The 27,124-nt window shown below is 38.1% G+C and overlaps 1 protein-coding gene across 2 annotated transcripts; it reads left to right on the top strand.

Annotated features, from left to right (window-relative positions):
• LOC122565390 (receptor expression-enhancing protein 6-like) lies at positions 1-27,124 on the top strand. 2 transcript variants are annotated; one of them, XM_043721329.2, is made up of 7 exons: positions 1-216; positions 6,964-7,057; positions 10,607-10,745; positions 11,002-11,170; positions 17,014-17,087; positions 19,890-19,929; positions 21,170-27,124. In XM_043721329.2, exons 1-6 carry the CDS (start codon positions 102-104, stop codon positions 19,908-19,910), a joined length of 612 nt encoding a protein of 203 aa, XP_043577264.1. In that variant the 5' UTR covers positions 1-101; the 3' UTR covers positions 19,911-19,929; positions 21,170-27,124. The 2 variants fall into 2 exon arrangements, with proteins under 2 accessions (XP_043577264.1, XP_043577265.1); XM_043721330.2 differs by lacking the exons at positions 17,014-17,087; positions 19,890-19,929 and having other exon boundaries at positions 3-216.

Here is a 27,124-nt window from a genome sequence, read left to right as displayed (position 1 = left end):
GAGAGTCAGCAGATTGGAAGATTAGTAGGAGATCTACAATAAACGGAACGTGTTGGGAGTCAGTAGTGTGTTCTGTTATTTTTGGTAATATTCATTACAAAATGCCGTCTTTGCGAGAACGCTTTGAGAATTTCCTGAACGAAAAGAATTTTATCACCAACATATTGGGGAAAATTGAGGAGAAGACTGGAGTGCGTAAATACAATCTAGCTACAGGTAGGACGTACAGGCTCGCTAGCAGCCATTGCGTTGTATTGTTGAATGTCAAGATGAGCTGGCTTGTATCGCAATTTAGCTTTTTTTAAAAAAAACTTTGGATGCTGGTAATCCAGACATAAAAACAAATTGCTAGAAAAACTCTGGAGAGAAATCCGGTTTAACGTTTCGGGTCCAATGACCCCTCGCGTCACCCCTTGCATGTTGTTAAAGGTTGTAGTTGCTTTTTAGGAAAGTTAGATACAACATTGGATACAACTCAGTGAAACCGACAGAGTGGAAACTGCAGAGGTCACTTAAATACGTGTTTTCCCCGATCGGTGTTTGCCAAGCAGTTTTGTTTGCAAAACTGAGCTGTAATGACTTAAATTGCATTGTTAGTGCGTGGTCTTGGAGCTGAATGACATGTGATTTGTGTCAAAGGACAACTACAAATTGAAAGACTTAAAGGTTATTCTATGCGTATACTGACTGAATTGCTTTTTTAAAACCTGCTAACAATTTGGTTGGAAACTTAGTTTACTAAGTGGGAACCACAATTGAAATAACTTTCGCTTAATTGTGGTACATATAGGAAATTTCAGAACTTGGTTATCTGAAAGATTGTTATTTTGAAGTAGTAGGGCATGTATTATACAGACTAGAATGCTGGGGGATATGTGATGTACTGGGAATGTTACTGGATTATTAATCCATATTCAGGCTAATCCTCTGGTGCAACACAGGTTCAATTCAAATTCAATTAGTAAAAGCTGGAATTGAAAACTAGTCTCAATGCTGCCGTCGATTGTTGACTGACTGTTCTTTTTTTTAAAAAAAAGTGGCTTTATTCATTGACCACACTTGTGTATGTGTAACTCATGTGACAGGAAAGTGGTTGATTTTGAAATAACCCAAAAAGCCATTCAGTTCAAAGGCACTTGAAGATGGGTAACAGACTTTGACTCTTGCCAGTAAAGCACATGTAAAACAATAAATTAAAACACTAATGACACTTCCTTTTTTGAAAAGGTAAAACAACAATGCCAGAATACAGAATTCAACGTATCTGGGAAAGATTGAATGCAAGGGGCTTCTTTTTCCTCTAGAAAGGAGAAAGCTGAGACGTGACCTAGTAAAAGTTTTGATGCAAGGAATCATCATAAATTTATTTTAGAATTCTTTGATAGACAGTGTTCAGAAATTGGAATATAATAGTACAGGAAATTTGAGGTTAACAATAACTGATGCATTTGAAAAAGAAACTAGATGGACATACATGCAAAAGAGGTTATGCTATTAGAACTAAACTGAAGGAGGCAGATATGTACAAGCACTGTGAACCAACATCCAAGTTTCCCTGCTATATGCAAAAGATTTTAAAGACAAGATGTTTCCGATATTCTGTTCAAATCCCATGCCTTTCTAGATCTATCTGCACCTTCAAGAAGCTTCTTTTTAAAACTTATTTCCTGATGTTATATTGTTTTCTTGTCAGTCTGAAAATTTTCAATTTGAGTTCTGAAGTATGAGCTTCATATCTCTGAGATCAAAAGATATTTTTTGAAAGTAAGAATCCTCTTTTTATACTTGCAATACAAAGTGTATTCGCATGTTTTAGACATCCACAAATGTGCAGATTTTGTTTGACATTATGTTTTCAGTATGTGTACAGGAACTTATTAATTTGTTTATTTGCACATGGTGGAAATATCTTTGCATTTCCAAATATCTTTGGACTTAGGCAGGAAAAACCAGGCAAGGGAATGCATGAAGAATGTAACAACCTGAGGGATTGTTGAGGACCATAGAACTTCGATGTGCGTGTTCATCAGTCCCTTCAGGTTGCAGTGCAAGTACATAAAGTGGTTAAGGCATATGGATATTTGGCCCTAACTGTATTTAAAAAGTTGGTTACACCACAGCTATAGTGTGCAGTTCTGGAATCCACATTAAAGGTGGAATATGATATCATTAGGGAAGGTGTAGAAGAGATTTACCAGGATATTGAACAAAAAAGATGAAAGAACTGTGAATGCTTGTAAGCAGAAACAGGAACAGAGTGCTGGAAAAGCTCAAGCCTGGCAGCACCTGTGGAGAGCAGTCAGTCAACATGTCAGGTCCGGCAACCGTTCAGATCAGATTTTCCACATGAAAGAAAATCTCACCTTGGTGACTGAAGCATTAATGTGGTAATTCCCTTACACATCACACACCTTTTTATACAATTAACTCTGGAAAGAACCACAATCCATTACTGGATCCTCCCAGTTTGGATAATGGCTCAGCTACTTGCTGTCATTGAACTGAACAGCTGAAAAAAAACAATTATTGAAGATGCTGGAAATCTGAAACAGGAACTATGTGCTGGCAAAATACAACACAAGGCCTGGTAGCAGAGAAGAGTTAGTGTTTTAAGTCCAGTGACCATTCATCAAAACAAATGAACAGAATAGCAACTGTGCTGAAAACATTTCTGGGGTTGAGCATTTTAACTGTTATCACATGTACATACCATGTAACTAAGAAGAGCAAAATGTAATGCAAGTTCATAAATTGTAACTTGTATTGCCTGTCAACCTCGATACTAAATTCCTCTCTTAACTTAATCTTTGTAAGAGTTACCAATAAAAGTATTGTAGTGTGCTTGTGTTGTATTGCTGAAGGTGTTACCAAACCAACTACTTCTGTTTAAAACTTGCATTATAACTAACCTTTGTGCTGTTTGATTTCTAGTGCCCAAAGGCAATTGCATTTGGCAAATAACAAGGAAAAGAAATTCAAATAAGCAATATTTCCATAATGTTTCTAAGGTGTAGCTCCATTGCAACTCTGTTAATTCTATACTAACTTCATTTTATCCATTTATAGCAAAATTAATGCTTCACAAGGAACAATTGTCTTTTTTGTTTGCCCATCTGGATAAATTGTCGGTGATTATATCACTGAGGTCAATTGAGAAGCAGCCAGGACAGTTTAAACTTTGATCTGTGTCTGCAAGGTATTGATCCTGCATATATTAAAGCAGCTCTTCATATGGCCATTTTGGTGCCAGCAATTTCTTGCATTTTATATCAATATTTAATCCATACATAGGTTTCCATATCTTGAGATGTGTTCCAGGATGGGAGAAGGAATTTGGAGGTAAGTTTGCAGATGACACCAAAATTGGAGGTATAGTGAACAGGTGAAGAAGGTTACCTCAACACTACATGATCTTAATCAAATGGGTCAAGGAGTGGCAGATGGAGTTCAATTTAGATACAGCATTTTGGAAAGGCAAATCGGGGCAGGACTTGTACACTTAATGGCCTGGGGAATGCTGTTAAACCGAGACCTTAGAGTGCCTTGAAAGTGGAGTCACAGGCTAGTGAAGAAGGCATTTGGTATGCTTGCCTTTTATTAGTAAGTGCATTGAGTATAGTTGGGAGGTTATGTTGTGGTTATATAGGACATTAGTTAGACCACTATTGGAACACTCTGCAAAGCTGGTCTCACTGCTATAAAAAGGATGCTGTAACTCTTGAAAGAGTTCAGAAAAGATTTAAAAGGATGTTGCCAAGGTTGGAGCTGTAAGGAGAGGCTGAATACATCGGGGCTACTTTCCCTGGAGCCTCCGAGGCTGAGAGGTGACCTTTTATAGAAGTTCCTAAAATGATGAAGGGCATGGAAAGGGTGAATAATCAAGGTCTCTTTCCAGGAGTAGGGGAGTCCAGAACTGGAGGGCATCTTTAGGGTAAGAGGGGAAAGATGTGAAGGGGCAACTTTTTCACGTGGAGGGTGGAGCATGTTTGGAATGAGCTGCCTGAGGAAGTGGTGGAGACTGATAAAATTACAGCATTTAAAAGGCATCTGGATGGGTATATGATTAGGAAGGGTTGAGGGGGATATGGTCCAAGTGTTGGTAAGTGGGACTAATTATTTTAGGATATCTGATCAGCATGGATGAATTGGACTGAGGGGCCTGTTTCCGTGCTGTACAACTCTGATTCTATTTCACTTGAGCTACATATTGAAATATGGTCCAAGTTACAAAAATAAAATTCTGATCTGGGATCATGAAGGAAATCCAGTAACTTAAATTCTAGGATAAAACGTCTGTGTGCTTTTGCCACGCTTGTGCATATTGGCAATATGCTGTGAAGTATTGTCACCCAGAACAAAGGGAGTGAAAGAGTGATGTCTACATGTTAATGCCCATCCTGTTCAGGTTGGTGAGTGCCTTGGCTGCCATCACTTTCAGCAGTGAGTCTTGCATTTAGCGTGGGAGAGGAGGTGTAAGGTGCTACTGTGGAAAAATCAATTTTGACACGCTAGTCCATTGTCAGACCTATATATCAGAGCCCAATAGACAGGACCTGGGCTTGGGGGCTGGGGGCTGCTGTGCTCAGGTTAAGGGATGGAGTTGATGGCTTGGACCACCAATAGCTCTGGGAACGATGATTTCCTTTCCTGCCCCTGCGAGTTGCAACATAATTGTAGCACTTTTTTTTGAGTCAAAAGTTTCCAGGTCCAACCCTCACTCCAGTATTTGAGCTAACAGGCCAGTGCAGTACGGAGGAATAGTCCATGAAGTCTTGACCGATATTTATCTATCCCACAGTTAACGTCAAAACGGATCATCTGGTTTTGCTACATTTGTTTGAGGTATCCTTTGCACTAGTTAGCTGCTGCATTTCCTACATTTATGACTGACTGCTCTTTAAAAAGTAATTAATTGGCTGTGAAGCACAAATGTCAGGTAGCCATGAAATGCTACAAATCACTTTCAAAGATCTAACAGCTCCCTGGTTTGGAGAATTCCAGTCATTCAAAACTCTCTAGGAGAAGAAATTTATTTGCATCTCCGTTTTAAATAAGTAACCTCTTATTCTATAACCTTAACTGTTCCCCTAAAAATTCTTTATCCATTATAGTGACCTGCTGACTATTTCATGCTTTTTCTGTTTGTATAAATCTGTTGTCAGGTTAATCATAAAAAAACCTGTCAGTTTGGCTTTCACCAAAGCTTCAAGGATGCAGATATTTTGCTTGCTTGGTTAACACTTTTTTTTTGCTAGGTGTTCATTCAAGTAAACATTCTGTATTCCAATTTGAGCAGATTAAAAGTTAGTTTGTTTCTGGAAAGTTATTCGGCTGTTAAATTTTAACTGTTAAACTTTGGTACAGTCTTGATGCCTGAAGAGCCTCTTCTGTACTATATTGCTGTAGGACCTAAAATATGGTGAGACTGATAGTAGCACTTATCTCTTTGTATTGGATTAATGTGTTGGCTAGCTACGATCTGATTTACCTTTAGATTCTTGTACCTGTACGTAGGTACTTGTACCTGAGATGGCTCCTTTTGTGGTGACATTATAAACTTTTCACAATACTCTTGTACTTTTGTCAGTAATGAGAACTATGTGCTCTTCCAACATCTGGTCACAACCATATACATTCATTATTGTACACATGACAATAAAAATCAAATCCTAATAGATTCTGATGGTTGATTATGTTATGAACATGTTATGACACACCTCTAAGCCAGGTGATACTTGAACCCTGGACCTTCAGGCCCAGGAGTAGGGACAGTCAATGTGCCACAAGAACACTCTATTTTAAATGCAGTCAAATCCAAAAAGAAAACAAGTTGACGAGCTCTGGGAAAATTAGTGACATCACTTCTTATCCTTCACTTTGTAACAATATTTGGCCCCTCCAATTTGCTCCACCATTCAACAAGATCATGGCTGATCTGCCCAAAGCTTCTACTCTTTTGTGCCACCTTATCATAGTCTTCAACCTCATTGTTCCAAAGATCTTTCTATATCCTCCTTAACTAACTTCAATGATCTAACCTCCATAACTGAGTTTTTTTTTCTGGAAGAAAGTCTCTTATCCCAGTTTAAATGAGTGCCCTCTTATTTTCAAAATATGTCCCTTATTTTTGAGATTTCCTACCAAGTGAACATTCAGCCTGTCAGAAAAAGTGTGAAATAGTCAGTAGGTCACTCTGTAATGGCACTTACTCTCTGGATAAAGAATGTTTTAGGGGAACAGTTGGGGTTTAGAATAAGTGAGAATCATATCATATACATTTCAATAAGTGTCCAGCCGTTCTTGACAAGTCAGCTTCTTTCTTGAAACAGGCCGAATGAATCTCTTTTTTTTTTAACTGCCTCCTATGCCAGTATACTTTTACTTTAAAATATGGGGACAAAAACTGCCCACAGTACTCCAGAGCAGACTTAATTACACATTATACAGTTCTCGCACAACTTCCCTATTTTCAAACTCAGACTCCTGACAATGTGGTCAGAAAGAATCTTCAAATTTCTGTTCTAATGAAATCACTGTCTGAAAAAGATTTTTATTTAAAAATACTCCTAGATACAGCAGTTGCATATTATGAATAGTAAAATTTACAATGAATGTATATGGTTGTGACCAGATGTTGGAAGAGTGCACAGTTCTCATTACTGATAGTGTATGAATGCTATAATAGCCTAAATAAGTGAAATAAATTGGGACTAGCTGGATTATTAGAATATTTGTGAAACTAATAAACCTGCCTTTCAAAAAAACAGTACTTTTTTTGTTTTATTTTTGAAATCTTTTTAACAGATCTTTCTATAAAGATACATTTTGTTCTTTGATTTAGCACTGGGTGAGAATGTAACCTGTTGTCCTCTTAAAACTATTACTGGGCTATTGCTGTGCACAAGGCAAGCTTAATTAAAAACTTCCGGTAGTAGTGATCTCATTTTTGTTACTTTCTTCCAGGTTCAATAACCTTCCTTGGTCTCTATCTTGTGTTTGGCTATGGAGCATCCCTATTGTGCAATTTGATTGGTTTTGCATACCCAGCTTACTTTTCGTAAGTATGACCTTCAAGTTCTGTAAAAATGCATCAGTGTTCCATTGGTCATCGTTTTGACTTCATCTAAATCAACAGCTTTCCTTCTATTTTCCCTATTAATTTCCAACTCCACTTTCTGTCTTTGTCCTTAAATGTTGCTGCTTTTAAAAGCATTGCTTATTATGTTTGTAAGCTACAAAAGCACTAATTATTACCTCCGGTAAAGAAAAGCATATTATCCAACACTTTGCATTGCAAATGGAAGAAGTAGCTCTGGTCCACTGTGCAAAACATGGTCCTTTTGCTCAAAGAAAATTTTGTGAAGTTACAAAAGTTCAGTAAAGATGGTAAAAGCCTGATCCTGACTAAAATGCTCTGCACCAAAATGGGAGGTGTCAAAACTTATTTCCTAAAGCTGAGTTGAAGGACCTTTTTATTGCTATCCACTCTCAAGTTTACACATCAATGCGTTAAATATCACTTATGTGAACCAAACTTATGGTCAGATATTGGATCACTTTAAAATGTAATCCTGATGCCTAATTTATAACTAATTGATTTCTCAATGATATCTTAAAAGAAAATACATGCTTGTAACTATTTTATGTTTAGGTTTCTGTGGATGACAAAAAGTGCCTTCAAAATTCACAAATTGCACCATATTCCTTTCTTTAACTCAAATGGTTTTATTTTTGTATGTAATTTTTCCTGTCCTTTCGTCTGTGGACATTGCAGTGACTAGCTGTGGGCATCTGCTCCAGATTGTTCAGTGAGCCAAATTCATTTTTCCTAGCATTTTATTCTCCATTTGCTTTGGGGTATGTAATGATTTCACTCTGCCTTTTATGTCTACGTTCCGCTGCTCACCACATAAGGAAGCATGGCCCATGATGCACTGATGTTTAATTTATACTCAGCTAGGGTCCTTGAAAATTAGCATCAACTGAATTGCTCAGCAATATGTAAACTCTAAATTCACCATTCTAGTCCACAAACACTTCATGAAACTTATTGAGATTTTAAAAATCATTTTGGTTTATATCTGTGGTGCTATTGTTTTATATGATCTCACATGATCATTTCAACCCTCTTGTCTCGCAGCCCTGCAGGCTTAAACACTGCTTGCATTGTTCATTTGTTCCTGTTTATCTAGAGCAACCTTGATGCTGTTTCTAAAGTGGCAATGAGGAGGTCAGAATTGACAAAATTCATCAGTAATTGGAGTCTCTGATTTTTGTCAAAATACTATTGCCAGCTTCCTTGTTTTTAAAATGCTTACATTGGTACTTTGAATTTTCAATAAAAGAATGAAAATTACAGACAAAAAGTGTATCACTGACAAATGAAATTTTAGATTCCCTTGTATAATTGGTCTGTTTTTTCTAATTCAATTTATAGTTGCAGGATTGTTTTTTGTGTAACTGATGTACCTTCTCTCCAAGGGTGGTTTTCAAAGATTTGATGATCTTGTTCAAGACAACCATTTGACAAGCTGCAATTTAAAAAAAGTCCTTTAATATTGGGCAAATACTGCCCATTAGTCAAATGGAAAAAGGACTACAAATCTTTTTTTTGAATCTTCCATTAATGGGATATCCAGTTTTGTGGCGAGTTTCTCATCTACCTAGGATTAACATCTCATTATCTTTTATAATGAAAAAGCTTTGTGATGAAGTATCTCAATTTATGCTTATTGATGGGTGGAATTGAAATACTTTTACTTGGGCTGAACTGTAAAGTAGTACTCAACTCTTCTGCTTCAGTAGAGGGGGGGAAAAAAAGCTTGTCTAATGCTTCTAAAACAAAATTCTTTTAAATGTGACAAGCAACTGCCTATACCTCAGCCTCTGCGCAAAGCTTGCATTGTTGTGGTTCTGTTCACCGAGCTGGGAATTTGTGTTGCAGACATTTCATCCCCTGTCTAGGTGACATCCTCAGTGCTTGGGAGCCTCCGTTGAAGCGCTTCTGTGATCTTTCCTCCGGCATTTGTAGTGGTTTGAATCTGCCGCTTTCGGTTGTCAGTTCCAGCTGTCCGCTGCAGCGGCCGGTATATTGGGTCCAGGTCGATGTGCTTATTGATTGGATGAGTGCCATGCCTCTAGGAATTCCCTGGCTGTTCTCTGTTTGGCTTGTCCTATAATAGTAGTGGTGTCCCAGTCGAACTCCTGTTGCTTGTCATCTGAGTGTGTGGCGACAGTAGCCACACACTCAGATGACAAGCAACAGGAGTTCGACTGGGACACCACTACTATTATAGGACAAGCCAAACAGAGAACAGCCAGGGAATTCCTAGAGGCATGGCACTCATCCACTCATTCAATCAATAAGCACATCGACCTGGACCCAATATACCGGCCGCTGCAGCGGACAGCTGGAACTGACAACCGAAAGCGGCAGATTCAAACCACTACAAATGCCGGAGGAAAGATCACCAGAAGCGTTTCAATGGAGGCTCCCAAGCACTGAGGATGTCACCTAGACATGGGATGAAACGTCTGCAACACAAATTCCCAGCTCGGTGAACAGGACCACAACAATGAGCACCCAAGCTACAAATCTTCTCCCAAACTTTGAATGCTTGCATTCTTTGAGATCAATGATGCAGCCTTTCAATATTACGAATTGGGGTTGTGAGACTACTTTTACTTATGATTTTTAAGGAGACAATTGCTTGTATAGTAATGGATAAAGGTGGGCGAAATTTAAGAAAAGTTGGATATAAAGTATATGGTAGAGTAAAAGCCGATCTCCTGTAAAAGTTGACCCCCTGTTTTTGACCAGGACATCTGGAATTTTCCAGATACCTCATGTAAAAGTCAATGCTCGTTCTTCGCAGATAACAGATGAACATTTGAGTGACGGTATTATCGTATTTTTAAAAAAATGTTACGAGGAAATTTTTTTCATGCTATTATGTATACTCCTATTCAATTTGCACCAATATGGCACAAAAGTTTAAAAATGCATCAGGCCAGAGTCAGGTGACAACTTAGTGCTTCGGCAGAACTAAAATTGCACAAAAACTGCCTACTGAACTATAAGATATTACATTTCCACCAGTTTGTAATCAAAGACTACAAGTATCACTTTTGTTTCTATTGTCCTTATTCAGTAATTACTATAGTTCATTTGTGTTTTGTTTTATTCATTCATTTAGAGATCAGTTAGGCTTCTGCTAATGAAATGGTATTTTGGACTGTAGCACGAAATTCAGCCCCTCAAAAGTAGTGTCCATGTAATAGTCGACCCATAAATTTTTAAAACAAAACAATTTGCCTTTTACAGGTGTGTGTGTGTGTGTGTGTTTTAGTTCGTACTCTCCTCTACATTAACTAGAAATACTGAATTTCCAAGCTCTGTTTAAAACCTGCATTTCTATTAAATCATTTTTTTTTTCTCTGTTGACAGATACTATGGTAATTGATATGACACTTAGTTTTACCATTATGACACTTGCATTTCAAGAGTACAGAACTGCATGTCAACTTTTAAATGGCTTGGTATTGCATTGACTTGAACCTTTCTTCCAAAGGCAGTTTTTAAGTTTTTATTTTCTCTTTCTTCCAGGATCAAAGCTATTGAGAGTACAGATAAAGAAGACGACACAAAATGGTTGACCTACTGGGTAGTTTATGGGTTATTTAGCCTTGCTGAATTTTTCTCAGACATCTTCCTTTATTGGTTCCCTTTTTATTACGTTGGAAAGGTAAATAACACATCAGATGACCCCTTTATTTGCTGCCAAGTTTTAAAGTGTATTAACCATTTTCACCAGGCTTATTGTGTAATAGCAATCTAAGCTTTTTGGCACTAATTCCAAATATCCACATTTTATGGAAATCACTGTTTTGCATGCTGTAAAAAATGCTTGAACTTGAACTTGGACTATTTTCAGTTATTTTGTGGACTATACTGTCTGGTGGCTAATATTTTGAGGATTTTTTTATTTTTGTTTCATGCAGTGTGTTTTTCTGTTGTGGTGCATGGCACCAGTTGCATGGAATGGTTCTCAAATGATCTATAATCGAATTATCCGTCCTCTATTCCTCAAACATCATGCCACTGTGGATAGTGTTGTCAATAACCTCAGTGGGAAAGCTCTGGATGCAGCAGAAAACCTGACGAGAGAGGGTGAGTAGAATATAACTGGAGAATGGAGCCCTAGTGTAATGATGCTCTACTGTGTTCCAGGGCAGATAAAGTGGAGAGTTGGTCACAGGAAAAAGAGTAGAACTGAAGTTGTCCCAACTTAAGTAAGGACGTTTTACTAAATCAGCTTTGCTATGATTGTGATGAATTCTTAATGCTGTGCATGGCCTTGATTCCCAGATATCAATAAAGTTTGATAAATTCACAAACTACCAGTGCCTCCTGGAATATTTTCAAAGTTTATTTGAAACGCCTAAATTGTTCGTATCTCAGAATTATGCAGTCATTTGCCATTTAGATTAAACCTTTTTTAAATGCTTCCTGCCAAAGTGAACAACCTCATTTTTAATACACAAGACTCCATTTGTCAAACACCTTCATTTTTTTTTTTCCCTTAACCAATGTAGATTCCTCTGCATCCTTGTCATATTCTCAATATTTCCAGCTTACCTTTGTGTCACCTCTAAATTTAACCACCGAGCTTTTGATCCCCCTCATCTCAGTAATTTTTCTCAAATGTGAAAAACATGTCAGTGCCTCACAATAAATGTGCAGTACACCTTTTAAGGGATATGAATATTATGTGTTTACATAATCTATAGTGAGATGAATGGTCTGAAGATCTGTCTCTATTTGACTAAGTCCTCTTGCAGCATGATATGTTGAGGGAAGTGTGTTACAGTATATTGAAATTGCTGAACTTGAGCAGAGACATGAGTTCCCATGTGTGCAATGTGTAAATGTTGAGAGCTGAAGTAAATTTCGTTTGAATTCTTCAGTTTCTGGTTCATACCACCTTGAAGGTGGAGTCACAGCTAGACAGACAGGGTAGTGAAGAAGGCATTTGGTACAAGTGCACTGGTCAATAAAAGGCAATGAGTACAGGAGTTGGGATGTCATGTTGCAAATGTACAGGACATTTGTTAGACCCTTTTTGGAATACTTGTTCATTTCTGGTCTCCCTGCTATAGAAAAGATGTTAAAATTTGAAAGGGTGCAGAAAAGATTTACAAGGATATTGCTGGGGTTGGAGGGTTTGAGCTTTCAAGAGAGGCTGAATAGTCTGGAATTATTTTCCCTTTGTAGGCCGAGATGACCTCTTAAGGTTTGTAAAATCATGAACGGCATGGATAAGGTGAATAGCCAAGGTCTCTTTGCCAAGTTAGGGGAGTCCAAAACCAGAGGGCATAGGTTTCAGATGAGAGGGGAAATATTTAAAATGGACCTAAAGGGGCAACCTTTTCACGCAGAGGGTGGTATGTGTATGTAATGAGCTGCCAGAGGAAGCGGTGGAGGCTGGTACAACTAACCGCATTGAAAAGGCAGGTGGGTATATGAATAGGAAGGGTTTAGAGGAATAATAGCCAAATGCTGGCAAGTGGGACTGGACTATTTTAGGATATAAAGTTGGACTAAAGGGTCTGTTTCTGTGTTGTAGAACTCTGACTCTGTTAGAGTTAATATTTATCTTGCCTCATCGCTGCAAATCATCAGAACCCTGCTGACCACACTGGCCACATTCTGCCAATTTGAAAAAGATGCACATATACATACTGTTTTGTCAGCTCGCTAATCTTTTCTCTTCTATTATCCTTGCAACATTGGTTCCTACTTTGCACAATAACATTTCACATGTAACTTTGCCAAATGTCTGAAAATACAGGTAAGTACATAAGTGGGCATGTTAATTTGAGTGTGCCAATATATTAGTTACACGTGATTAATCAAAGGAACTTGCAGATGATGGTGTTCCCATCTATCTGCTTCCCTTGTTCTTCTAGGTGGTGGAGATTACATGTTTGGAAGGTGCTGCCAAAGGAGCATAGGTGACTTGCTATAACATCTTTTGTATAAGAAGCAGTACTATATTTGGTGATGCATTTTGCCATTGAGTCAATGGTAGAGGGAGTGAACTTTTTGAAAGTAGTGGATGGGGTGCTGCTCAAGACAACTTTGTCCTGGATGGTGTTATGCTTCTTGAGTGTTACTGGAGTTGCATTCATCTAGACCAGTGGAGAATATCCTATCACACTCCTGATTTGTAGATGGTGGAAAGACTTTGGAGAGGTTAGGATGTTAGTTATTTTCTGTAGGTATCTCTACCTCTGAACTGCTGTTGGTGCACCACATTTATATAGCTGGTCTGGTTTAATTTCTGGTTGTTAGTAATCTCAAGGATGTTAGTGGGGGATTCAGGGACAGTAATTCCATTTGAATGTCAATGGGGAATGGTTGGATTATTGGTTTGAAATGGTCACTGTATGTATGATGTGAATGTCACTTGCAATTTATCAGTCCAAGCCTGGACCTTCTCCAGGTCTTGCTCGTATGTGGACACAGACTGCTGCAGTATCTGAGTCATGAATGATGCTGAATTTTGTGAAATCATCAGTGAACATGCTCACTTCTGGTTGTGTGACTGAGGAAAGCTTATTGATGAATCGGCAGAGGATGGTTGGCTGATAACACTACCATATTCAGATGTCCTGGGATTGATATGTATGACCTTCAATAACTCCACCATCTATGCTAGGTCCAACTCCAACCAGTGGACATTCTTCCTCTTATTTGTATGGATCCCAGTTTTGCTCAGACACTTGTCAAATGCTGCCTTGATGGCTCTGACCCTAATTGCTCAGTTGACATACTGTTCAACCAGCAGTACCCTGTACTATAATTGACTCAAAATCTGATTCTATTTTGCTATATTACACACAAATATCCTATTTGATTCTGTTCCTAACCCATTACTCCTTTTAAAAAGTCACTGAGACCATTTAATGCTCCCAACCATGTCTGTCTAGGCCAAGATTGGCTAATTCAATTCAAATGAATTGCTAGTCTGTAAGAAGTGCTATATTTTGTGATGTATTTTGCCATTGAGTCATTATTGTCGTGTTGATAGCATGCATTTGAGTTGAAGTTTGATGCTGAAACAAATTTTCCTTAAAATAAGGAAGTCTGTTTATATCTGAATGTGATGCTAGTTTATATTTTTGTAGTATCTCTGGTTTGTGATGAATTGCATAAAAGATGATCTTTAATAATAGATTTGTTTATTTCTAGCTTTTCAAGGATTAATGCTTTTTAAAACCATTTAGGAAGAAAATTAGTGATCTGATTTGGCATCAAATTGAGTCTGTGGTATGGTTCAAATCTTTTTTAAATGCTGCGATCACTCAAAACTGGCTTTGCATATCATAAGTATTTAAAATGGCTCAAATATTGCAAAACCAGATGATGACATCAAATATTCTTCTCCCTCCATCCCCACTGCTACTTAACATTTTGATTGTCAATATTATATTAATAGTTTACTGTGTAAGTTAACCATTTGGTTTGGTCCATAAACTTGTGGGTTTTGAACGCATTATAGTAATTGCACAACTTCTGACTAGACTAAACACATACATGAAAGTGACAAATTTAAGTGAAGAATAACTGGGGGGGGGGGGGGGTGCAGAATAAAGAATTGATCAGTTTACTTTTAAATAAACTAGTTTCACATACATTTATGGAGTGGTCTAGTCCACCAAGCCAGCAGATCCAAAAAGTTAATAAGGAGACAGCCTAGAAAAAAATTCTTTAAAAATTATATTTATTATTAAAAGCAATTGTAAGGTGTCTGTGTTCCAGATGTAATTTGATTGGTCTGCCACTAGGCTTTAAGCAAAGCATGCTTTGATCTTACTACACAGTTAAAATGCAAATGAAAAGAAGAACTGGCATAACTTTATTGAAATAAGTAAGCTACTATGATTTAACCACTCATCCTCTATGCCAATATAGGCAGCATCCCATAAACACAACACATCATAACAAGGCAGTTTTTAGCAAAATAAGTTTATTCTCACATGCTGTCGTCTTTCTCAAATAGCTAGAGCTCTCTCTGCTGCTGGTTTCAAGCTGAAATCATCTCCCTAACTGAAATAAAATCTAGAAGTCTTTCTGGGTCTGAGAGGCTTGACCCCATTTGTTCATGCTTCTTTTGTCTTTTTAAGAAAATAGCACCCAGCGAGAATTCGAGATGTTAACCAACTGCCTGTCTGAAGGAGAAATTTCAGTACCACTGTGGCAATACCTCTGCAAGAGGACCGAACATGTCTCTCTTTAAAGACAGTACTGTCACACCACCTATATTTTTTAAATAAAGAACCATCAACATATAAAGATCACTTCACTTTCCAAGCCTTTGTCTCATGCTATTAGTACTCTCTATATACATTGTTTACATGTTTAGAGTTAGTATCTTCAATAATACAGGAAGAAAGTGAGGACTGCACGTGCTGGAGATCAGAGTTGGGTGTGTAGTGCTGGAAAAGCACAACCGGTCAGGCAACAGGAGAATTGACATTTCAGGCATATTCCTTTCTTCAGGAATGAGGCTTGGGGAAGGGGTTGGGGATGGGGCAACGTAACTGGGGATGTAATAGGTAGATGAAGGTGGGGGAGAAGGTGATAGGTCCGAGAGGAAGGTGGAGAGGATAGATGGGAAAGACACCCTTCCTGATGAAGGGCTTTTGCCCAAAACTTCGATTCTCCTGCTCCTCGGAAGCTGCCTGGCCTGCTCTGCTTTTCCAGCACTACACTCTCTTGACACATTCAATAATACACATTCAGTCTATTCCAGTCATTTCTTCTATCTCCAAACACAACATCCATCATTCGTCAAACTTGTGACAATGCATCAGCAATTACTTTCTCTTGACCTGTCATGTGTGTAATTTTTAAATGTAACCACTAACCATGAACTGCATCTAATTGGTCTGGTATTTTTATCCACAAATTTCAACCTCTAACTTTTTTGTTGTTATGATCAGTGTACACAATTGTCTCCGATACGTTACTGGCAACATGAATGTTGAACTGTTACAACACCAAGCTCCGGGATCTTCTCTGGAATATTTCTTTTGATCAACTTTCTGGAAACCATTCCAGCCCCACTGCAACAGAAACCAGTCAGAACATATCTGAAAGGCACAGTACTATCATATGTAACAGGCTGGAAGTTTCTATGACAGTTGGTGGGCAGTTTGCTTCCAGTTCCATGTAAAAGCTACACTGAAACAACTTCTAAAAGTTATTGAGAACTTGTCTGTGCGCATAGATGCACTTCTCATTTTCAATGATGCAACTAATTGATTCCATGTGGTTGGAGGGTCCCAAGATGAAAGATGAGGTGTTCTTCCTCCAGGCATCAGATGGTAAGGGTTTGGCGATGGAGGAGGCCCAAGACCTGCATGTCCTTGGCAGATGGGAATTAATGTTCTGCTAGGGGATGATGAGGTTGTTTTTGAGTGTGTCCTGGAGATGTTCTCTGAATTATTCCGCAAGGACCCTCCAACCACATGGGATCAATGTGGAGAGGAAGGATGCTGGGGTGTGCCTGAGGTTGTTTGAAAGGCAAACTTCAAAAAAAAGTTTCCCGATGGAGACTACTTCACAATACTAGAAACTTTATAAAAAGCTGTCCTGACCCCATGTTTATTGCAGAGTTAGCCAGGTAAGGAGTATCTAGTGTGGGCCTGTGACTGGGACGAGCCAGCACTCTTAAAGTATTCCCAGTTGAAATGGGATTGGGAATCTATATTCACCTGCCATTTTGAAAAAGCTCCTGAGTCATCCAAGCTTGGCAAGAATCCAAACCAAGATATGGGTTTCAGAAATTTACTTCAGGTAAAATCAATAACTCAACATAGGCAGTGTTAAATTGCATTTATCCAATGTTTGAATGTTTATTTGCTATGCTAAATGCAGTGATCTGAAATTTAATTCAGGCAGCTCTTTATAATTTTGTATCTTTTTTATTTTGTTTTTTGCTTTAGTCTTACAGACATTATGTAGCAGCAAGAAGTTCGTAAGGACAGATGCAGGACCTAAACCATTACCTAATGTGTCTGTATGTAACAAAATAGGCCGGGGCTTCTGTTAGACCAGACAGTGATACTTTTTTGGATTATCATGACTTTTTTTTTTCTAACTGGATCACATGGATTATATCTGCTCCAGCATTATTGAGAAATATGGTGTATGTTTGAGGTTTTTTCTCTTCTGCAACAGCCACATTTAAGATGGTCTGACAGAACATGACTCTTCCCACTTTTGAAGTGTTAAGATCAAATTAGCATCCTGAAATCAAAATTGTGACTGTAGAGAATAAGATCAATTGCTTTCCTCATTTTGGGTCACAGCACTGTTACTTAGCATATAAATTCAAATCATTAGAAAAATTGATTCTTAAACACAAAGATGAATTCCATTTGAATATTCTAAAATTAATCACAAAAACACATGACGACTGGTCTCCTACTCTTCCTTTGGTTTTCCATCAAATGTCATGATAATCCAAATTCCCCTTTAGCTGACAACCTGCTGTCCATTTTTTTGTAATTTTGTTAGTTTCCATCAGCTCTTGTCCCTGTATTTTATAGCTTACATTTTATGATCACTTTTAAATGCTATTTTCAGCTATATCACAATTTATAAATCTTTGTAATATGTTGCTCATCTAGAAGTAATGCATTTTTCTTATTATAATTGAAAGATTGATAGTAATAACTTAGTGTATTAATTTAGTCTTCACTAAGAGCCTTGCTTCTATCGCTGTCCTTTTACCATTTTTAACTTTGAGTGCCAATCATCCACAGCGTATGAAAAAGCTACAAGTGGGGCAGCAGAGTTGGCTTTTAGAAAGAACAACTCTCCTATAAGATGATTGCTCTATCTGTCAGATGACAGTTTTTAGGTTTTTTTTACAAAAATACAGTTGGTGCTTGCTAAAAGAATTAGGCTTCCAATCACTGCATCCAGTTTTTGTTCCTGTGGCATTTTTTTTTTAATAAAAACTGCTTTTTTTGTATAACCTAAGGTTTCTAGTGTTCTCAAGTCAGCACTAGCATTCTCAATGCAGGACAAGTAGGAAAATGTGCATATCTACCTATGCCAATTAGCAATGGTGTTTTGCAATGTACAGATAAATGGAATGCCACCACATATTTTTTATTTTAAAAGGAACTTAATATCACCTGAGGCAATTACCTTCTGATGAAAGTTAGATGAGAAATGTTCTTGATTATTGACGCAAACGATTCTGTGACTTGGTAATAAAATTTATAAATACTTATTTGGCAGCCAATTTTCACATTCATTCCAACTTTCTTTTCAAATTAATAGGAAAGAAAATTGGTAAGTTTTTTTTTCAAATACAAAGCATTGTTGCTTCACCTGGTGACCAAATGTTTGGAGCTGTCCTGCATTGGGGTTGATGTCCTAGATAGTTCTCTACTGGGACACTGTTTATTCTGTAATATCAAGCTTCCTTTTTCTAGGCTCATGTTTACACTTCCTGACCCCTGTGATCCACTCCACACCGTCATCACCATCACAAACCCTCTTTTCTGTAACATATTGCTGAACATGTGATTAGCCAACTGCTGCTTTTTGATGAATTTCACCTGCATAAATTTATTTGTAAGTGAAGATAAACTGCAATGAGGTACTAAAAGTAGAATGTTAAACTTTAGAATATGAAGTTGCATAAATATTTAAGTGGATTCTGATCAGGTTTCTGCACATTGCATCAAATGTGATGTTGATGTTTGTTTGCATCAAAGCCTACCAGGACTTTTGGAACCACAAGATTTCTTCAAATGTAGTTATGATTGGATGTTTAAATTTTGTTTGTTTGTTATCACTTAACATCTCAGTGGACAAAGTCTAAAGTATTCACCTTAAAATACCCATTGTTCAAATGGTACTTAATAAAAACTTCAGGGCAGCCAACTATACTTATTTTGCAGCAAATATGGTGACCTACTTTGAAACCAATTCTTTCGTGAATGATGTTGCCCTTTAACACAAGATGCATTATGTTTTGTAATTTTGTTGATAAGTTGATGTTTAATTGAATTGCTTTTTGTTTGTAAAAAAATGAGCTCCAACCTATGCTGCTCATTGAGGCTTATACAGCAAATTCATTCATAAATGACCGGGTTTCAAACTTCACTTTTATTTACCTTTTTACCTTCGTCCTCCTAAGTACCCTACTTAAGCTTCACTCCCCAATTTTCTGCGGAATTGATCTGAGAGGAGAGGCTTTATCCATGTTGCTAACAACAAATTTGTGTCGTTTTATGTCTTAAGTGTTTATGTATATGTTTCTGGTCAATTTTTTAAAGTTGCTTTATCCTACATTTTCAGACATTTTATTTTTGCGTTTGCCTTGACACTCACCCTTTTTGGTGTAACTTTTAAATATGACACATAGACATTAAACTGTATAATGAGTGTGGTAGGCAGGATCCACAACAAATGAGAATTAGAGCAGCATGGAATTGAATTTTAGATTTTACTATAATCTGTTATAAATTAAAAGAATAGTAACTGGAAGTAATTATTAACCACAACCCCCTCCATAAAAGTCAAATTTCACATGGATGAACAGAAAATCTAGGAAAAAGAAAAGCAAACAAATAATTTTGAGCAGCAGCATTCCAGTTTTTGTATCACTAACATCTTACTTTGTAATATGTTTTCCATCGTTTTTATGAAGGAAAAACAGCTGAAATAGTATGGGTCATTGATCAGTAAGCTTTAGTAGAGCTAGTACAATACTTGATCAGCTTGTTGGTAGAAATGGGATGTGTATGTATCCTGTTCTGTAACCTTTTATCTTTCCTTTTTTGCTGCTCAATACCTTTAGAGTGAGCTGTCAGTAGATTGATAACAGCATACCCTTGCGGGTAAGTTGAACCTGGTATATAGAGTAATCCAATATTCTATCTGAGCCGAGCATTTAATTTGAGGGTTTTTTCAAAAAGAAGCATCAAATCCCATCCCTCTCCGTCCCCATTCTTCCCTGACCACCACCTCCCCTGCAATCTGTGTTCAAATGTGTTATTGTTACATTTCACTTGCTAGAATATACAAACACACTCACTTTAGGCTAATGCTAATCCAGTCATCCAAACAAAACTTTTTTGAATTATGCTTATTGTGGTAAATATTGACATGCAGGTCATTAATCTGATACTGTCTTTAATTTTACTTGAGTCTATTTCATTTTTGATTGAAGCTCCACAGCCTGGTATTTCCTGTGTGTTAGATACACACATTGCGAGTGCAAACAAATCAAGACTGAAAGGTTTGGAGTTTTGGGTGTGATTGACTTACAAGTGCCAATACAGCGCACAGTTTTTTTTTAACATCCATACATCTGTCAAATCATGACTCAGCTCTCCAATGTGAGTTTCAGCCAATTACACATGTTCAAGGAGATCTCTGAACATTTTGCAACCAGATTTCAGCCAAGACTTTTAAAAGATCATTCTCATGGTCTTAGTTTTGAACAGAGACCTATTCACATTTTTGTTTTGGTTTCCTTTGGTATTCTTTTATTAATTGTGTATAATTTATTGCACTTAAATTTAAAAAGCTTTTGAATAAGTGTTACTCTCTGTTTTAAGTGATTTTAAGAAATGGACTGGGTTTTAATTTTCTGAGGCTTTACTTGTTTGTAATGTCTTAAGCTGGTCGTTTTTAAAGTTTTTTTTTTGATTTATATTCTAAGGCAAGTAGTAATCCATTGCTTATGATCAAGGAGGAACCTTGAGGTCGGTCTTTTGCCTCTTGGAAGTTTTGTTAAAAGTTTTATTGCTGGATGTGTTCTCTGCCTGACATTAGTTTTGTTCTCTTCAGAGTGTAGCTTTTCTTTGTTTCATAAATTCTTTTGGCTATTTTTAATAGCCTCCCTTTTCAGCTTGGAACAAAACTTAAACTGAAGTTTAAGCACCAGATTAATATTTCTAATGTGATATCAAGATTGGAAAGCAGGAAAAATATTTTGTCTGGTGATCAGTAATCAGAAAAAGTATTTTATTTTAGCATTCAAAAAATTCAGTGCCCTACCGATTCCTTTGTTCTTCCCTAAACTTTCACCTGTATAATGGTCCCTTTTATACTAATTGATCTTCTTTATTTCAGCAATGAAAATATATCTTGAAAAAGACAAGAATAACTGACGTCTACAGAGTGAACAGGCAGTCTGCAAGATCAAGATACTGATCAACAGAAGAATTGCTGAAATTGATTGAAAAGCAACAATTTACTTAAAGTCACTGGTTAATCAGCATCTGATAAAAGATTGGACATTCGTTTTCCAAGTGGTATCCTCCATTGAAATCAGAAATTTTTCTTTCCTCTTTCTCAGATGCTGATCCTCTTTCTCTTTGTCATATTTTCCATTTCTAATTTGGATCCAGCCAGTTTTCTAGGTTATGTAAGTGATGTGCAGCAAGACCTTTATTGAACTGTCTGGAAAAAAAATCATTTTGTAACAACTGTGTGTTCTGGTCATTCCCATTTAGATTGCACATGATCCTGTACTTTCATTCCAATCTTTTACAGTTTTTATTGGGTGGCGAGGACACAGAACATTATAGCGCAGTACAGGCCCACCAGCCCTTGATGTTGCACTGACCTGTGAAACCAATCTGAAGCCCATCTAACCGACACTATTCCATTTTCATCCATGTCTATCCAATGGTCATTTAAATGCTCTTAAAGTTGGCGAGTCTACTATTGTTGCAGGCAGGGTGTTCCACATCCCTACTACTGAGTAAAGAACCTACTTCTAACAACTGTCGTCATAGAATCCCTACAGTGTGGAAACAGACCCTTCGGCCCACCAAGTCCACACTGACCCTGCAAAGAGTAACCCACCTCCACTTATAGGGTAGGGGAATATTTACCTCTACTAATGCATCTAACCTACACATCCCTGAACACTATGGGCAATTTAGCATGGCTAATTCACCTAACCTGCACATCTTCTGGTTCTCCAGTTTCCTCCCACAATCCAGAGGAAACACACCCTGACATGGGGAGAACGTGCAAACTCCACAGTTGCCTGATGTTGGAATTGAACCTGGGTCCCTGCCACTGAGGTAGTAGTGCTAACACTGAGCCACCATGCTGTCCCGTATCTAGCATCACTCAAATTAAAGCTATGTCACCTCTTGCTAGCTATCACCATCCAAGGAAAAAGGCTCTCACTGTCCACCCTCTCTGATCATCTTTGTATGTCTCTAAAGTGACCTCTCAACTGTCTTCTCGAATAAAAACAGCCTCCAGTCCCTTTATAGGGAAAGGCTAAGACCATACCTCCATACCAGGCAACATCCTGGTAAATCTCCTCTGCACCCTTTCCAATGCTTCCGCATCCTTCCTCTTAATGTGGCAACCAGAACTGTACGCAAAACCTTTGGTGCAGCTGTAACATGATCTTGTGGCTCTGAAACTCAATCCCTCTATCAATAAAAGCTAACAAAGTTTGGGAGAAGATTTGTAGCTTGGGTGCTCGTTGTTGTGGTTCTGTTCACCGAGCTGGGAATTTGTGTTGCAGACGTTTCATCCCCTGTCTAGGTGACATCCTCAGTGCTTGGGAGCCTCCTGTGAAGCGCTTTGGTGATGTTTCCTCCAGCATTTATAGTGATTTGTATCTGCCGCTTCCGGTTGTCAGTTCCAGCTGTTAGGTCCAGGTCAATGTGATTGAATCTGTGGATGAGTGCCATGCCTCTAGGAATTCCCTGGCTGTTCCCAGGGAGGATTTGTCTCCTCTTTCACACTACCAAGAATCTTACCATTAGCCTAGTACTCCCTTTGTATTACTCCTTCCAAAATGAATCCTCTCACCGTTTTAAACTCCATTTGCCATCTCTCAGCCCACGTCTGCAGCTTATCTATGCCCCTCTGTAACCCGGAACATCCTTCCACACTATCCACAACTTCACTGACCTTTTGTCATTGCAAATTTACCAACCCATCCTTCTACGCCTTCATCCAAGTCTTTTATAAAAAATGACACACAGCAGTGGACCCAAAACACATCCTTGCGGTACACCATTAGTAACTGAACTCCAGGATGAGCATTTCCCATCAACCTCCACCCTCTGTCTTTCAGCTAGCCAATTTCTCATCCAAACTGCGAAATCACCCTCAATCCCATGCCTCTGTGTTTTGTGCAATAGCCTACCATGGGAAGCCTTATCAAACGCTTTACTGAAATCCATATACACCTCATCATCCTCTTTACCCTCGTCCATAAGTAAGATAAATAAATATATACACGTACATACAAAAAACAGCAAGCAGGTTAGAGAGAAACCACAGATTGAATATTGAAGCAGCTTGGTTTTCAAAAGTTAATGCTCACGATTCAGAATATGTAATTGTTGGGTTAAAATTCAACATGATTACAAACATTCTCCGTAGAATTAGCTGGCAAAATAGCACGTTTGTCCAATTATGTATTTGATTAGTTTGACCAGAGACAAGTAATTAAAGATTGAAAAGGTCATTTCTTGTTACTTGAATGATGGCTAGATTTGCAACAAGATCCTTCTAACATATTTGAAAAGGCGAGGTAATTGGACAATAGGCACTCAACACTGGAATCTTATAGAGTCATAGAGGTGTACAGCACAAACAGATCCTTCGGTCCAACTCGTCCAGGCTGACCAGATATCTCAACCCAATCTAGTCCCACCTGCCAGCACCCGGCCCATATCCCTCAACCCCACCTATTCATATACCAATCCAGATGCCTTTTAAATATTGCAATTGTACCAGCCTCTACCACCTACTCTGGTAGCTCATTGCAGACATGTACCACCCTCTGCGTGAAAAAGTTGCCCCTTGGGTCTCTTTTATATCTTTCCCCTCTCTCACCCTAAACCTATGTCCTCTAGTTCTAGACTCCCCCACCCTATATCCCTCATGATTTTGTAAACCTCTATAAGGTCACCCCTCAGCCTCTGATGCTCCAGGGAAAACAGCCTAGCCTATTCAGCCTCTCCCTCTAGCTCAAATCCTCCAACCCTGGCAACATCCTTGTAAATCTTTTCTGAACCCTTTCAAGTTTCACAACATCTTTCCAATAGAAAGGGGACCAGAATTGCACGCAATATTCCAACAGTGGCCTAATTCTTTAGAAGGCACATTTAGAATCCCTACTTTGTGGAAACGGGCTCTTCAGCCCAACAAGTCCACACCAACCCTCCAAAGGATAACCCACCCAGATCTATTCTCCTACATTTACCCCTGACTAATGCACCTATACTACACATACCTGAACACCCTGGGCAATTTACCTAACCTATACATCTTTGGATTGTGGGAGGAAACCAGAGCACCTGGAGGACATCCACGCAGACATGGGGAGAATGTGCAAACTCCACAGTCGCCCAAGGCTGGAATTGAACCCAGGTCCCGGGTGCTGTGAAGTAGCAGTGCTAACCACTGTGCTACCCCTTCTATTTTCCCCCGTTGAAGAACAGCATTTTGTAGTTCCAACATTGCAATTTTCTCCTCCTACTCTTTTTTTTCTCTCTGAAGCTTGGCTGAAGCAAACCAGGTGAGACTATATTACAAAAATCAGTGCTTTCCAAGCTTGAGAAGTTCTAATGAAATATTAAACCTTATTATTTTCCCAGACTGACCATGAGCTAAATACCTCAAATGTCTCGTTAGTATTTATATTATTGCTAGAAAAGTGCTAGTTTGTCAGATTTTAAACAAATGCAGAACAGGCATTTATCAGAACAGGACAAGATGTCTCACTTTTCATCTCCAAGTGCTAGTTTAATAGCAACATTGATGTAACAATGTTTCTTGCCAACAGGACAGTACAGGCCAAACAGTACTCAACAGGGAACAGCCAGTAGATTAAATGAACTCCAAGTTCCCAAAGGTTTGAATTTGTGGGCAATGTGCAAAGTTGGAGTGTTGTTTTCATTCAACAAAGGATCATGGTTATGAAATTAATATAAATAGCAATGGGGCAGTAAATAGTATCAAAGTATATCCTTTAAGTTCAGACAAGATTGCTAAATGTAATTGTGTACAAGTATGCACTAAATTGAATATTTTTTAAATTACCCTTTGAAAATCTGTTTGAAATCTGTAGTCAGCAAACAGTAAAGATTTATGAGGAACAATTTGATTTTAAAGAATTCTAAGTGAAGTTTTGCAGAAAGTTTAAATTTATTGCTATATATTGGCTCAAATTGAAAAAGTATCAGAATCTGCTTTTGACTTAAATGAGCAATTTCTCATTTTAGTTGAAACGTTTCGGGCACAGGCCCTTCTTCAGGCCTGTGCCCGAAACGTCGAATCTCCTGTTCCCTGGATGCTGCCTGACCTGCTGTGCTGTTCCAGCAATAAAGTTTCAACTTTGATCTCCAGCATCTGCAGACCTCACTTTCTCCAATTTCTCATTTTAAAATTGTATTTTCTGACTGGAAATTTCAGGTAATTGTATTTAAAGTGGACTTTTCAGAAAATTCAGGTGTTCTATCTTACTTAGCAAATTTTATACACAGGATAGTCATTGTTTTTGTATGATGTGCTCCAGTTATGTCTCCTAGACATATCTTGTTTCTTCTGGCCTTGAGGCATGTGTGATTTTATTGGTGTTTTTTCTTCTTCACATTGACAACTGGAATTGCACTGAGTCAGCTTTCCATCTCTGGTATAAGACTTCCAACAAAATTTTATCTCGTTATTATCAAAACTTGCATTCTTGTCTTGAGTTATGACATTGGTTGGTTGGTTGGTTGTTTGTATGTATGTGGGCGGCACGGTGGCACAGTGGTTAGCACTGCTGCCTCACAGCACCAGAGACCCGGGTTCAATTCCCGACTCAGGCGACTGACTGTGTGGAGTTTGCACATTCTCCCCGTGTCTGCGTGGGTTTCCTCCGGGTGCTCCGGTTTCCTCCCACAATCGAAAGATGTGCAGGTTAGGTGAATTGGCCATGCTAAATTGCCCGTAGTGTTAGGTAAGGGGTAAATGTAGGGAAATGGGTGGATTGCGCTTCGGCGGGTCGGTGTGGACTTGTTGGGCCGAAGGGCCTGTTTCCACACTGTAAGTAATCTAAACATGTATTGTGCTGTTTAGAAGGAATGCAGATTCCTATTGGGACCAAAATTGGGCATTCAGTTATTCAAATTGCCTTGGTAGGGGAAAAAAACTATTTAATTCTTTAAATACAATGACTTAGTTGGACTTGAATGAGCCTGAATACCAATTACATCATGGCTGTTTTCTGGTATGGATGGAATAATTGTTTAGAGATAATGTTGAATTAAAAGCAACAAACAGTCCCAGTTGTCCATGGATTGATGTGAACTGTGTTGAGAAAACTAAGATTGAGTAAATCTTTCCAGAGTTTTTTTTTCTTAAACTACAAGGATTCAATATGAGTCTTTAATTTGAATTTTCTTTAGGAAACTTTGTACATCCCTATTAAAGTTTTCTTTTGTATTTTTTTGAGTTTGTTCTCAGCAATTTCATGTTCCAATGATTTGAGAAGTGTGTGCCAGGTGAGTATTCTGTTTGAAGGTGAAAGTTCAGACCTTTGGGATGGAACCCACTGCAGTATGCCATCAGGTTGCAAATGTAGTTTCTGTAATTTTCATGTTTACAAGTTGGGTATTTCTAAGGTCTTAATAAATATGATTAACTTCAGAAGGAGTGGAGAAGCAACTATGATAAACATTGGAGAAGTTGGAAATGTCACAATTTAACATTTTAGCGAGCATTTCTTTTTGAGTATTAATCTTGAGTCAATAGAAAGAAAGGTTGATCTCAGCTAGCAAAAAAAAAATAAACTAAACATCAGGTTTTTAAAAGTGCAATTCACTGAGGAGTTTTCAACCTCAAATTAGCAATTGTGGGTTTCAAACAGCTAAACGGACAGACATCCTCACTTTAGAGGACAGTTTATAATTTGTTCCTCTCCAAAGGATGATGCTTTATTGATTGCAGGGTCAGTAGGTTTTAATAAATTGTTTACTGTGATTACACAATGTGTTGCAGAACAATGAATGTGTTAGATGCACTACTTGTTACTTAAGCTCAATAAAAATATTGAACTAA

The sequence above is a fragment of the Chiloscyllium plagiosum genome, unplaced genomic scaffold, assembly GCF_037043375.1.
Source record: "Chiloscyllium plagiosum isolate Xiang-an unplaced genomic scaffold, Cpla_swu_hap1 HiC_scaffold_28, whole genome shotgun sequence".
NCBI lineage: Eukaryota > Metazoa > Chordata > Chondrichthyes > Orectolobiformes > Hemiscylliidae > Chiloscyllium > Chiloscyllium plagiosum.
The sequence above is the reverse complement of the archived record's forward strand: the minus strand, read 5'-3'. Positions and strand labels throughout refer to the sequence as shown.